General features: G+C 42.1%; 2 protein-coding genes across 2 annotated transcripts; both read right to left on the reverse strand.

Annotated features, from left to right (window-relative positions):
* si:ch211-130h14.4 lies at positions 1 to 7,856 on the reverse strand. Its single transcript, XM_026356113.1, has 12 exons — positions 7,767 to 7,856; positions 7,360 to 7,515; positions 5,729 to 5,809; positions 5,470 to 5,608; positions 5,269 to 5,362; positions 2,999 to 3,095; positions 1,326 to 1,397; positions 1,120 to 1,223; positions 847 to 907; positions 484 to 623; positions 271 to 373; positions 1 to 177 (listed from the first exon to the last, which is right to left on the reverse strand). Exons 1-12 carry the CDS (start codon positions 7,830 to 7,832, stop codon positions 136 to 138), a joined length of 1,155 nt encoding a protein of 384 aa, XP_026211898.1. The 5' UTR covers positions 7,833 to 7,856; the 3' UTR covers positions 1 to 135.
* A 2,426-nt stretch (positions 7,857 to 10,282) lies between these two features.
* prr18 (proline rich 18) lies at positions 10,283 to 12,738 on the reverse strand. The gene has a single exon (XM_026353972.2). The coding sequence runs from the start codon at positions 11,767 to 11,769 to the stop codon at positions 11,011 to 11,013; it is 759 nt and encodes a 252-aa protein (XP_026209757.1). The 5' UTR covers positions 11,770 to 12,738; the 3' UTR covers positions 10,283 to 11,010.
* Positions 12,739 to 12,838: the final 100 nt, after the last annotated feature.

Raw genomic sequence — 12,838 nt, forward strand, 5'->3', positions numbered from 1 at the left:
TGACCATAAAACACGTATCTTTCACAGATTGAAGACATTCACACATCCACAAATAGTACTTTTTATGTGACCAACACAATAATATTTACCACACAGAGGTATTACAGTGGTGGCATCTTCAGTGATTGTTGTGATTTATGTATAGTTTCTCCATAGCTTACACTCACGGTCAACTATCTACAGAGAAAACAAAACAAAAACAAAATAACCCATTTTGAAAAGCAGCACAATCTTCACAAAACATGAATTCAATCTGAGAAATAATCTTACCGCTACACGCTTCTGTTGACACACATCTTCCATGGATAAGGGATCAGGTGTTTGACGGCAGCACGCTGTTGTGGCCCAAACCAGAGTCTCAGGTTGCTGCTGGCTGTCACGAAAACACAAACGCATGCATGATGCCAAGTGACAGTGTTTTTGTTTTTTTTCTTTAACACTCAAATTATAAAAATAAGATTTTACATATTTGTCTTCATGCACCTAACGGAGGACGTTCTGCTCAGCCTTTGGGGACATAGAGGTGGCTCATTTTGGACATTTGTTGGCTGTTTCGGAGAGCTTAGAGGTGGCTGGATGGTTTGCCTCCTCTTCTCTTGTTTGGAGTCAATGTGTGGAAGCACCTTTGGAACAAAAACAAAAAAAAACTGATTTATATCCAGACACGTAGTGCAGCAGTGTCATGACCACAAATAACTACTGTATGCTAGTAATTGTATTCGATGAACCTGTTGCCATGGTGGCTTCCAAAAAAAAAGAAAAAGTTATAGTGTGTGGCAGCTTCATGTTAGCTTCCATAGAGCCCTGTAGTGTTGTGCCGTGTTGTGACTGGTTTGTGTTACTAACCAAATCTTGGACGCTGTGCTCCTCCTGCCAGCACAGCCAGTCTGAATCCTTGTCCAGGAGTCTGGAGCAGAGTTCACAGCAAGCAGAGAAAAACAAACCCCACTCAGTGTAAGAGCAGTTGAAAGACTTATTCAGTATGTTTCTGTTCTCCTGTTTCCTCACTGGTTTTAAATGGTAATAAAAACACAATTTATACGCATAGAGAAGAGGCAACATTCTTGATGTCAGTGCATCGTTTTCTTTATGTTCCTGCATGTTTGCTGAATTACCAACCTCTGGGAGAAAGCCATGTTGATCAAACAAAGTTCGTGCATTTGTTTCAGCCGTCCCAAGTAAATCTCTGCTCTCCTGCTCCTCTCAGGAATCTCAGGGATAATCTGGTTTGAGAAAGTAGTAAACATGAGGATTTTCGTCTGTTGTTCTGTGCTTGGCTACCACATGCTGTAACTACAAGAGGCAGCATTAAAAAGCTCACCCACCAGATCGGGCATCTTCCTCTGAAGTTTCTTCGTAAAGTTAGGCTGCAGGGTTGCAAATGTGGGGACCTTTATCTGTGGGTGGCACATATTACATTTATTTATCACTTCCTTGTCCACAAATCACTTTGTAATTTACAAAGAGACATCCCAAGCTTTGTATATCAGCTGAGGCAACTGTGGTGTAAAACTCAGGGGTGTCATGCCTAGTGTAATTTCCCACAGACCTAGTGTCCTGTTTGGCGCCTTTCTCTCCTCCTCCAACACCCCAACCCAGCGCTAACTGTCACACTTGGTCACTTCCTGATGTGACACTGCAGCCTGTGAATTATGTTATTGCTCTATATGGCGCTGTTCCCCCAACGCTTTAAGGTTAAAATGCAGGTGAAACTCATATGAATATAATGAATGAATACATGAATATAATACCTGCTAAGATGAACTAACGCAAACTGATAACCATGATCTTAACAACGCTCTCAACTTTCAATTAAATCTTTCAACAAACAATCAAAGATGAATCAGAAGCTAACTAATTACATATCAGAATGATGTATTGACTCTGGGTATACATATGAATGTGTGATGGTTGTGGCCCCTGACTTCGCCACACACATATGTACTGCAGGTGCCTCAAAAACACTCAAAGCGTGAACCTTTGATTGACAAGCTGAGGACGTCAATGTGACTGACAGAGGTCTCCCAATGGTGGATCTGGAATATCGGGGTGGAGCTGCACTGAGTAATGTTCCTGCATACCTCCTGGCTTTGACCGGTCCTGTCTGACCACTGTTTGCCTTCCCCTGCTCTCCCTCCAGCCGAACTCATCCTCTGTTTGCTCAGGCCCAATTTGACACAGGGGTGAGAGTAAGATGAGTCCCGAGGTGCTTCTTTGTGTATGCTCCTCTCAGCGCCTGAGCATAAACTTTGCCAGACTCTTTTCTGAATCTCTACTGTAAAAATGTCACTCTCACCTGTGCGTTTCAGAAAATCTTAAGAATCTAACAATTTAATCTATAAAAACGTATTATTTAAAATTGTATTATGTTATTTACACATGGTGTGAGAAACTGAGGTGCAGAAAAAGAGTGAAAACACATGGCATGTTTTGTTGTTAAGTGTATTCTATTAGCGAGGGTTTATGTGGGTTTTCAGGAAGCAGTCGAGTGATCACTGCTCCAGGTGTGTTTGCCTCTTACGGCCCTTGTTAAGTAGGATTATTGCCCCTGTAGTTTTGATGTTTTGACATGGATAAATTGTAAGGCAAAGGGCCACAGAAAATGGGCCCTTCAGACTTAAAGAAATACAAAACAACTACAGATGAGGCTGTCACATTTTGAGTTTTTCCTAATTTGTTTGTTCATTTGGGATCCTTTTTTCATCATCAATCATCTCTTTTTCCTCTCTTTTTGACCATGTATGATAATCTTATGTCTAAATTTGGTTGTTGTTCAATTGTTTATGGTTTTGTGTTTATTTTAGTAATAATCAACAGTTTTGTGGCCATTTTTAATCTAGTTATTATTGTCAAAGTCTGTTGTTGGTTTTGTTTCTCAAGCGAGCTCAGTGACTTTCACCACATCATGACCATGTGCCCAGGTCCTCCCTCACCTATCAGGCTCATGGGCCCTGTCCCAGTACAGCTTGGCACGTCACCCATAGGTTTTGATACTAACCTTGGGAAACATTTGGTCAGTTTCATTGCTCTCCTGGACGCCATCGTAGATCAGTTCTGCTGGAATCTCCTCAGAACCAGATCCTTCCTCTATTAACCTACACATACAGTACATGTAGATCTTACATTTACATTTAGTTTTTTGGCAGACACTCTAATCCAAAGTCACTTACAAGTGAGGTACTGAGCAAGCAAATATCTAAGACATATTAGAAACGAGTCAACTACTGGAGCTGTCCAAACAGCAATTTTCTCAATGGGATCAATAACGTGTGTCATCCTCACCATCTTTACAGTTGAAAGAACAAAAGATCAAGAATTCATACTTAAACCAAACAGATATCGATTAATGAAAAACCCCTGTATCATCTAGTCAACCTGCGATGTGCGACCTGCACACGAAATGTCTGGCAGTTAATATGTTCCTAATGGTGTGCTACTTCTCAAGGGTAGCCATAGTGTGGTGCGGCTCACACCCGATAACACTGCACACCGGGGTGACAACACACTTTGTCTGCTGGGTGCAAACTAGCTCCAGGAAGGACTCAGTTTACTCACAGGACAGTGCAGCGACTAACAGATCTATACAAACCCCACAACCTGCTCAGGATGCAGGTGGAGGAACGAGGATGTGGACGTGCACACTCATACCTGCAATATTAGTGCTGACACGTTGATGGGTGATACAATAAAAGCTTGAAATGTCTTAGCAGGATCTTAAAAAATGAGAGGCAACTACACCAGCCCTGCCTTATGTATAATTTCCAGTCACTGAGGTCAATTTATAGTAATAGATATGGTATGTTCTGGTCAATTTAGTTTTTCAGAAATGGTCTGTACTACACACTTGTGAAATTCAACACTGAGGATACCATGACCAGATGGCCACTAAGATAGCAAATTACAGCCTCAACTGTCCAATAAATCAGAGCAGCTAATAATAAATATATAAATAGCAACAAAGCACGACAGATTGGATAAATTGGCTCATTACTTTAAAACATAACCAAGGACTGCGCTGGCTGTGTATTTTGCCTTCAGTTCTAATTGCTTTTATTTTGGGTATTTCTCATAGATGTGGGGAATGTGCCTATGGCGCTGTCTTGCCATGTTTGTCTGTGGAGCGCTGATATTTCACACTGATGGAAGACTTGTCAGCACAAGTCTTCACTCTCCTTCTTACCAAGCTCCTAATGTCCCCAAGCCAAAGCGTTGTTTTGTGTGGTGGCGGCGTCGTACTAACCTCATACATGCTCCTAATGAAGAGAGTTCAGCTCTTATTAACAACTAGGCCGTTAGTGGCCGACACTGTTCCGTTATACAGTCACAGCGTGTAAACACAAAGAGAGCAAGAGTGACATGAGCAGGTGCAAACATTTTAGTTGTACCTGAACAACAGGTCTTTTCACAGTAAATGAATAATGATAGAATCATTTGTGAAATTGAAAAAGGTACTGAAAAGGTTGTTAGCTAGTTAAAATAAATAAAAATAAATAAAACAATAATAATACAAAGCTGAGAAAAAGCACTATGGGGAATTTAAGTAAAAGTGCTATAAAGAATGTGAAATGGTAGCTGTAGCATAAACCTTCACTAAGTTTCTTAAAATGAACTAATACTGTATGTAGTAAATTGTAGTTAATTTATTTTTAATAATAATACTGGAGGAGCTAGTAATGAGTGGAAGCACAATACAACTCAGATGATCTCTCCCACGTTTAGTAAATGAAGCCCATAAAGCTTTATAAGAACAGTTCAACATCTGCTTACAGTGCTGGCATGAAGTGACACCACCAGCCCAATTGCTAAATCTCTTTTGTAGTGGACATGGTTAGAACATTTTCCCCCGGATGATGTTTGCAAGAGTCAGAGTGTCCGTCGGAGGAGGCGAGTCTCCACAACCGAGCGCTCAGATTGTATTTGGTTGTCTCACTTCTATGTGAGTAATCGACTCTCTCTCCCCTTCAGGAGCGTCCATGCTAAACAACCCTCCAGTGGAGTGAGTGTTTGTTCTTGAAGGCAGTGCAAACAAAGGTCCAGTCTACTCACAGTTTAGCTGGCCCACCACCAACACTGGCTCTATTTGAAACATAACACCCCTTTTCCCAACAGGTTCTCTGATGCAGAGAATATTATACAGTGTTGACTATAAATGGCTTTTTACCATCAAAGTCATCTCAAGACTTCTGTTGTGCATACACAAGCTATGAACTTACCAGTTTTACTTGATTAAAACAAATGTAAACTGATTGAAGCTCATGTAGTAACAACCTGGAATGGGAATTGTCATCCTCGCGTCCTCCATCTTCGACAGCGCAGGGATGATTTTCTGATGTCAAATCAGCTGCAGATCTGTTTCCCAGCACTAGTACAGTAACAAAACACCAACATAGTCAAATATACTGTTCTGCCATTCAATACCTCTGAAGAAGGAAATCAATAAAACTGTGTATGGATCTAATAGGACTTCACTTTTGTTCCTGACATCCTGTAGACTTCTTTGTAGCTGTGACGGGCGGCCATTATACTTGATGCCCCTATAAAAATCCTCCAAGTCATGGTGGGTTTTCAGATGCCCTCGCTCAGCTAACTGGTTCTGGAGGTCAAAAATCTCAGAAAAGAGGCACAGTGGTAGAGAACGTGACTAAGATCACAGTGAGAGATAAACAACATGAATCAACAACTGAAGGGATTCAAGTCAGGTGTGCGTTTTCGGTGAGATCTTACATACCAGGTAATAACTGGTTTTAGGGAGGGACGTCAGGTATGAGTCATCGTGCTGCAGTCTGGAGAAGACCAGCTTCTTTTGTTTCTGGAAAGAGACAGACAGTCAGCCAGAGATGGACAGAGACAAAGAGCTGTGGGAAAAGATATTTAAATGACTCTCCCCTGTTTCAGGGGCTGGGAAACAGAGCACGCAGAACAAATGAGAAGTAAACACACAGCCACAGGAAGCCATTAACTGCAGCAGGGACCAATTAGGCCCCAGCAGGTGTCCTTGCCTTTGCCTGCTTTGGTCCTTGCCTCACCTTCGTGTCTGTGACAGAGCCTTTCGTTCTGAGCTGAGGAAACAATGGGGAGTTTCATTTGCTCAGCATTTGAAGAAAAGGATTCTTATTGGAGGGCCTCTAAAAGTCCTTTATTGTGCTTTCTGAACCCCCCCCCCAACACCTCCCCTCCCCTCCCCAAGTGCAAGTCAAGCACAAGGAGAGGACAATCACATCCTCCTGAAGAAGCTCAGCTTTTACAGGATCTTGCTCATGTTAGACCCCCTCTGTGCAGACACTGAAGCGAAGCTTATTGCTCTTTTCACACCCAGTCAGAGCAGAGACAAGACAGTGGAAATCAAAGTAAATCACGGCGGAGGTAGATTTATTCACTAGAAGAGCTGAGAGAAGGTATGGAAGCAAAGAAAGGCTGATAAAACACAAGCAAATAAATAATAGGTAGGTAACTGTGATTATGTAACCATCGATGGACACTGAAATCATAGTAATGGCATATTTTAAATTTTTTTTTTTTTTGGTTTCTGACTGTGTCATAATTCTGTCAAAAGGATGGGTGGCATGGTTTTAGGTATTTATAAGGATTCACACACCTAAAACTAGGCCTAAAACCTTCCTTTCTGATACAGCTGATAGTCAGAGCTGGCTCAGTTGACTCCCCCTCCGGTCTCATATCTCACCGTTGCATGGTATTAACTTTGTGTCTTATTTCTCCTGTAGTTCTGTTTCCTCCTCTCTGTACTTCTCTGCAGGTATCACCGTCTTCAAAAGTGTATGTTTCCAGTGTGCAGGTTCCGGTCCAACCAACCTGCCCAGTGTTTTATCTGCTGCTGTTGTTGTTGGTTTTCCATATGTTTCTCTAACGTCTGAACTTACAATGTAAAGTACCTTGAGATTACTTTTGTTGTGATTTAGAGTTATATAAATAAACTTAATAAAGTTAATTCACCTATTATATTACCCATACTGTACAGAACATAAAGGCTTCACTGCAGTTGTAATTGTTAATTATCTGTGTCTCACTTCAGGAGTAAAAGAGAAAGTGAAGGTGTTACAGTCAGAGAGGGGCTTTGATTTGCAGGCTTGTGTATTTGAGCTCAGACGGAGTGTTGACAACGGCCTGAGGGACAAATCCAGCCCTTCAGCAACTTATTTGACACCTTGATGAAAGCTCAAGTTTTCACAGCCATGACTTATATTCAATTTTTTCTCACTGCAAATGTAAAAAGGAAGCAATAGTATAAATCAATTTAATTCTTATATGATGTAATAAAAATCTAAATTAAAAAGCTGTGAAATGTTTATCAAAACATGAATATATCCTCTATCAGTTAAACATTCAGACTGAGTGATTTACCAGCTTCGTGTCACGCTCTGACTTTGCTCTGGTGGTGTCATGTCTCTGCTGCAGCTGAGATCTTTGTGACTGAACTTTGTCTGTGAGGAGGGCGGCGAGGCGGCGATGGAGAGCATCTCTGAGACGGTGCATGTTCCTGTAGGCCTCTAGATGGCGCTGGAGGATAGACAAAGCAAATAAAGGCTGACTGGAAAGGAACCCAAAGCAGCACCATCTGACAGTGGAGGCAGGGAGCAGTGTTTCAGCAGGCCACAGGCAAGGACGTGTGGAAGTTATTGATTATTGTGAGGCATGGATCAGAGGATACTGTTCTGCATTATTGTGCCTTGTCTGCTACAGCTGGCTGCAGAGTCTCAGTGATTATCAATTGAATTCAATATTATAGCATGAATCCAGTGTTTATCAACCTGCTCCAGCTGAGCTTGACGTCGGGCCCTGGCCTCTTGGTCTGCATCTGGACCAGTGTCACGCATCGCCTTCTTCCTCCAGGGCTCGGCTTTGACTTCATCCCCTGCCTATCAACAGTACAAACCCAATTTAGAAACTGTGGGAGTGAGTCTCTTATCGTGCCTGAAGATTAAAAAAAGAATGCATTTTTGGTAATCCCTCTCGTGTGCCAAGGGCATCCTCCCACACAACAGCCCAACACTGTATTCTTAAAGCAAAAGGGAAAAAAAACAGAGAGATGTGCAGCAGTAATATATCCACCTCCAAATTCATCACCTTATTTCTTGATCTAGCATGTGTCTCTAATGAGGAAATTCATACAACATACCCAACAGAAGTCACAACGTATCAGGGAGAGATTTTAAGCACAACATCTGGAGACCTACATAATACAGAAATGCATTGCAAATGAGACTTACAGCTTGTATACCCAAGCAGATTAACTACACAGAAAAGCACCTTTGCTTTTCTTTATAAGCCTCAAATGAAGAATCAAACATGCTGTAGCTTTTATGGAAGTACTGTCTCTGAGGTCATCCTGTCCTAGGAAGTGCCTTATTCTTGACAGGCTGCCACTATAGCTCTGCATTACTAAAGTTTGCATGCTGCGTCTGTTTAGGAAGTGTCTGCTTTGTCTTTTCACACAAAAGCTGCTGGAGATGCAGTTTTTTTTTATCAGTTCTGTTGCCACAGTAATACTGTAGCAGCAGAGCAAAGGGACCTGCAGTTCTCTCACCGCTGTATTCAAAGGGCCAGAGACGGCCGGAGGCAGCATCCATTCGACTATAAATCAGTGTAGGATAATGCAGCTGTCCCGCTGTACCACGTCACTCTGCTAGACAGCGATCATGACACAGCAGGGAGGGGACACTTTGCAGATGAAAACAGGAAAAAAAAAGAGCACATTTTAAGGTGCAGGTGTAAGCAGAAACAAATTGTAGCAGAGGAATAAAAGGCAGAGCTGAACAGAGAGACTGGCAGGTTTGGACTTAACAACTTTCAATATAAAAAAAAAGACTCTGAATGCTGGTTTGGACAAAGTGTTTCCACTTGTAACTAAGCTGCCTGTCTCAACTGTTGCCAGCTTCTGCTTCTTTAACTTCTAGTTTTCCTCCTGAATACAAGTATTTGAGCTACTTCAGCCATAATGATGCAGTCCTCACCCCCAGGACAGTAATGAATAGCCCAGCTTCAGGCCTAAATCAGACAGCAATGAATACCAGAGGGAGGCACACAAACAAGGGTACAATTGAAATGACACAATAGACGAGGATTACACAACTTTCGGTCACCGAGCCAGCAGATAATATCATCACAGGAGCCATAGAGAACCAAATGGGTCTTGGTACAAACAGTTCAGGCTCAGCCATAACCTCAGTCTGCCTCATGTGACAATAAACCACTTTGTGACTCTGAATGTGAACATCTAGTCAGCACAAGATGCCTTGTCAAGCAGTTTACTCAGATAAGATTGAATAGAAAATCTATAATTGTTCTTAGTGTTTGTTTGACACTTGATTTATTACCCCTATGATGTTCAACTCTTCAACAGGATAATAGTGGAACCAAACTCATTTCAAATACCTTTTGGACAGTATATTACATCCCAAATAGGGCAGAGTGCTCCATGGATTGCATTAATAGCTCATGGTAGACCCACTACAGAGGTATCTTTTATAGAGACAAACAGGCATGAGCCAATTAAGGTGAGAATCCGCGCTGACATGAAACTTACTTCACATTAAATTCACTAGTAACATCAAACAACAGTGTTAACAGATGCTAAAAGATTAAACATTTAATATTATCTTACCAGTTTTTCGTGTGTTTGTATGCTCTTAAACGTCACACTCCTCTGTCCAAGTTGTATTTGAGCTTTACACCGTACAACGCTGAGTAAAACTCTGGTTACCAAGTTACAGAGCATACAAAAGAGTTGAAGGTTATTGCAGGGAACCTCCACACTGTACACACATTTCAACTATGCTATCAGCCTATGTGTGACACAGCATGAAGATTCAACGTGTGTGTCTGTGTGTGAGACTGGGCTACATAGGGAATAGAACTATGTTTTTAGTGTGTGTATCAGGGAGCTCCATGAGTGAAGGCAAATGTCAGAAAGAACCTCTTAGCTCAAAAGAGCTAAGAGGATACCTTTGCTGCAAAGCATCAATAGTGCCACTTGGACATGTGGATCTCTGTTAGCCACATGCCATTATTTTAGATTTGACAAAAGCGAAGCAGACTGGAGGTAATTTCCTAAAGGGATCATGCACCTGCGCCCTGCAGCACACCAGCCAACCCTGCTTAACAAGAAATCTAAGAAGCTTAGAACACTAATGCCCAAATGGCCTCAGGTAGCTACAGTGGCAACAAAGAGCCTTTAAAAACTGTGAGAACTGTTCAAGAAGTTGAGAAGACTGCATCGTGTAACATGGTTATTTAAAGGAAAGATTTAAGAGTCAGTGACACGTAATAATAATAAAAAAAAACCATTTTACTTCAAATGACATCATGTCAGCTGAGAAAACATTTGACAGTACAAATATTTAGTCAATATTAAATACTGTACATCGCTGATAAAGCCCTGCAAAGGATATAACTTTTCCCTTTATTAGAGGGAAAATGAACAGTACAGTTTGGTTTCAGCAGTGGGCGCATATGAAACCCTGTCGTTGACAGCTTATTGTTCTCCAGCACAAAGGAACAGTTTTGCGTCCCTTTACGCACATTCCTCTGCCAATCGACTGGCGCCCCACTGAAAACAAAAACCATGTGCAAAAGACGAGGACGTTAGAATATTAAATGGAAACTTCAACGAAGACATTGAATAGGCATTGCACTTGTAAAAAAAAATGTCCCTGTGAACTATAAGAAGCGCCGGATGTCACACTGCAAATCCGCTTTGAAATCGCATTTTTTGTTTTTGTGGATGTCAGATATTATTTATTATCCCAATGCAAATTATTCATCTATTTTTCATGTTCTTGAATAGGTGTCATATTTAAGGCAGTGACATCTATTTTAGAAACTAACTCCAACACAAATTGACATTCCTTTGAAGACAAATGTTTCATTTACAAGACTCCCAATTTAAGATGCCGTTGCAGGAGGCCTACATGGGTGCACACGTCTCACATTAAGTCCATCATCTCTTCGTCGTAAAGTTAAAAACAACAAAAAAAGAAAGATCAAAGTCAGATGTCAGCAGCCTTTAAGATGCGGAAGTGCAGAAAGTTTGTCTACTTTTCCCAGAGCAGCGGCATTTTCGACCCCTTTCAGCCACTCTTTGCATTTCCTTACAACAGTCTCATCCACATCTCCATCCTCTTCTTCGTACTCCACGTCATCGTACTTGTACTGATCATTCAGTAGAGATATCTTAACAATGGCGGTGATATCCTGCTCGGCGCTCTCCACTTTGCCTACGGGAGCGCAGCCCTTGGACCCTCCGTGCGCTTTTTTGGATGGAAAAACTCGCCGGTGCCGGAAGTCCGCGGAGGCGCAACACTTCTGCTGCTTAGCCATCATCTGTTTTTCCAGATTACGTTTTTGGATTACAAGAATTGCTTCAGGGGTGAGACTGAGAGTGAACTGAATCTCCTTCTTTCCTTCCTCTTTGCCGTGGAGCTGTCTGGTGGAGTCCATGGAGCTGGAGCGCCTGACGGCTTCGGATGAGTCCTGAGGTTTGGGAACCGCCAGCCAGGAGCATCTTTCCTGAGTCTCCTGTTCGGCACTCGACATCTGTGCTGGACTTTTGCTCTTCTCTTGGTGAATCTTTCTCCCCAAATTCCTCAGATTCGCCGGCGTCCAGGGAGCGGACTGCTTCTCCTTGTCGGACCCTCCTTTTTCTCCGCCGGATTTGCTGGTGAGCTCAGGCACTGCGCTGGCTTTCTTTTTCCCGAACAGTTCCCTGCCAGGAGAGGAGATCCGCTGGTGGAGGTTGATGGGTGGGAAAGGCATTTTCTTGTGTGGAAGCGATCAAGGTATAAAAACGTGCAAATGTTCCAAGTGCGGACGAGGAAGCCCTGCGCAAAGAGACGAGCGGCGCTCTGCGGGCATTATCCAACAGCGAGGGGGGAGGGAGGCTGTAATGCACCTGTTGTCCACATCGACTGGAGTTCAACTGGTGATCACACACACTCAGACTGATTTTATGATCGTGCTGGCAGGAAGGCGTGGTCAAGAGACGCACCAAACAAAGCCACGAACAAACTGTAGTGATGTCATTCCATCATTTCCAATAACTTCCTCAAGCGATGAGACGCATCGTGCTGCTGTTTTCCAGTCACTGAACCAGACCACACACGCAAAAATGTTTAACAGATGACCAGCATGAAAAACGCGTATTATTTCACTATACTGTGACAGAGGCCATCCATCCAGTCCCTCCATGTTTAACTTGAAGTGCTTTCAGCTGTGGGCTTCTCTGGTTTTCTTTATTCATTTCAGTCTTTTGAGTTTAAACACACAAACTCATTGGGAATTAGCTAATTAGTTTTAGGCCAAATGCTTATTCATCTAGCATTTGCTCATAAAATTACTCTTCTGTCTGTAAAGATAACCCTGTCTGTCCTTCAGAACATTTATCTGGCACAGCATGCCTTAATGTATCCTTTCAGTCAGCTCAGTCAAATGTCAATTAACTGATGCGGATGGATGTTTCACTGTTGTTCTTTCAGCCATGGAGCCCATGAAAGACATCTGGGGGACTATACAAATAGTCTGCAATATTGATTTCTCTCCCTTTCTGCTGCTAGCTGCACTTTCACCCAGACAGTTCAACAATTGATTCAACGTGATTTTGTTTCCCTCAGTGTATGGTTTAAAAAGAAATCAATTCTTTCTTTGTTTTTCAGGCTGTTTCTGATTTGTCAGGCATTTTACCATCATTTTGCTTCTCTTACAATGTCAATGTGATACTATACTATACTATACTATACTATACTATACTATAACTTACACGTGAACTGCTTTTACCTTAATGTATTAATCTAAAAACAATTAATGCAGGCCAACATCACCCATCACA

The sequence above is a fragment of the Anabas testudineus genome, chromosome 15 (genome assembly GCF_900324465.2).
Source record: "Anabas testudineus chromosome 15, fAnaTes1.2, whole genome shotgun sequence".
Taxonomy (NCBI): Eukaryota; Metazoa; Chordata; class Actinopteri; order Anabantiformes; family Anabantidae; genus Anabas; species Anabas testudineus.

Coding starts and splice junctions, on each gene's coding strand:
- si:ch211-130h14.4 (XM_026356113.1), bottom strand. CDS start 7,832: ATGCGTGACACTGGTCCAGATGCAGACCAAGAGGCCAGGGCCCGACGT. Junction 5,363..5,469: donor ACAGGATGTCAGGAACAAAA/GTGAAGTCCTAT, acceptor TTACTGTACTAG/TGCTGGGAAACAGATCTGCA. Junction 1,398..2,998: donor CTGACCAAATGTTTCCCAAG/GTTAGTATCAAA, acceptor TGCCACCCACAG/ATAAAGGTCCCCACATTTGC.
- prr18 (XM_026353972.2), bottom strand. CDS start 11,769: ATGCCTTTCCCACCCATCAACCTCCACCAGCGGATCTCCTCTCCTGGC.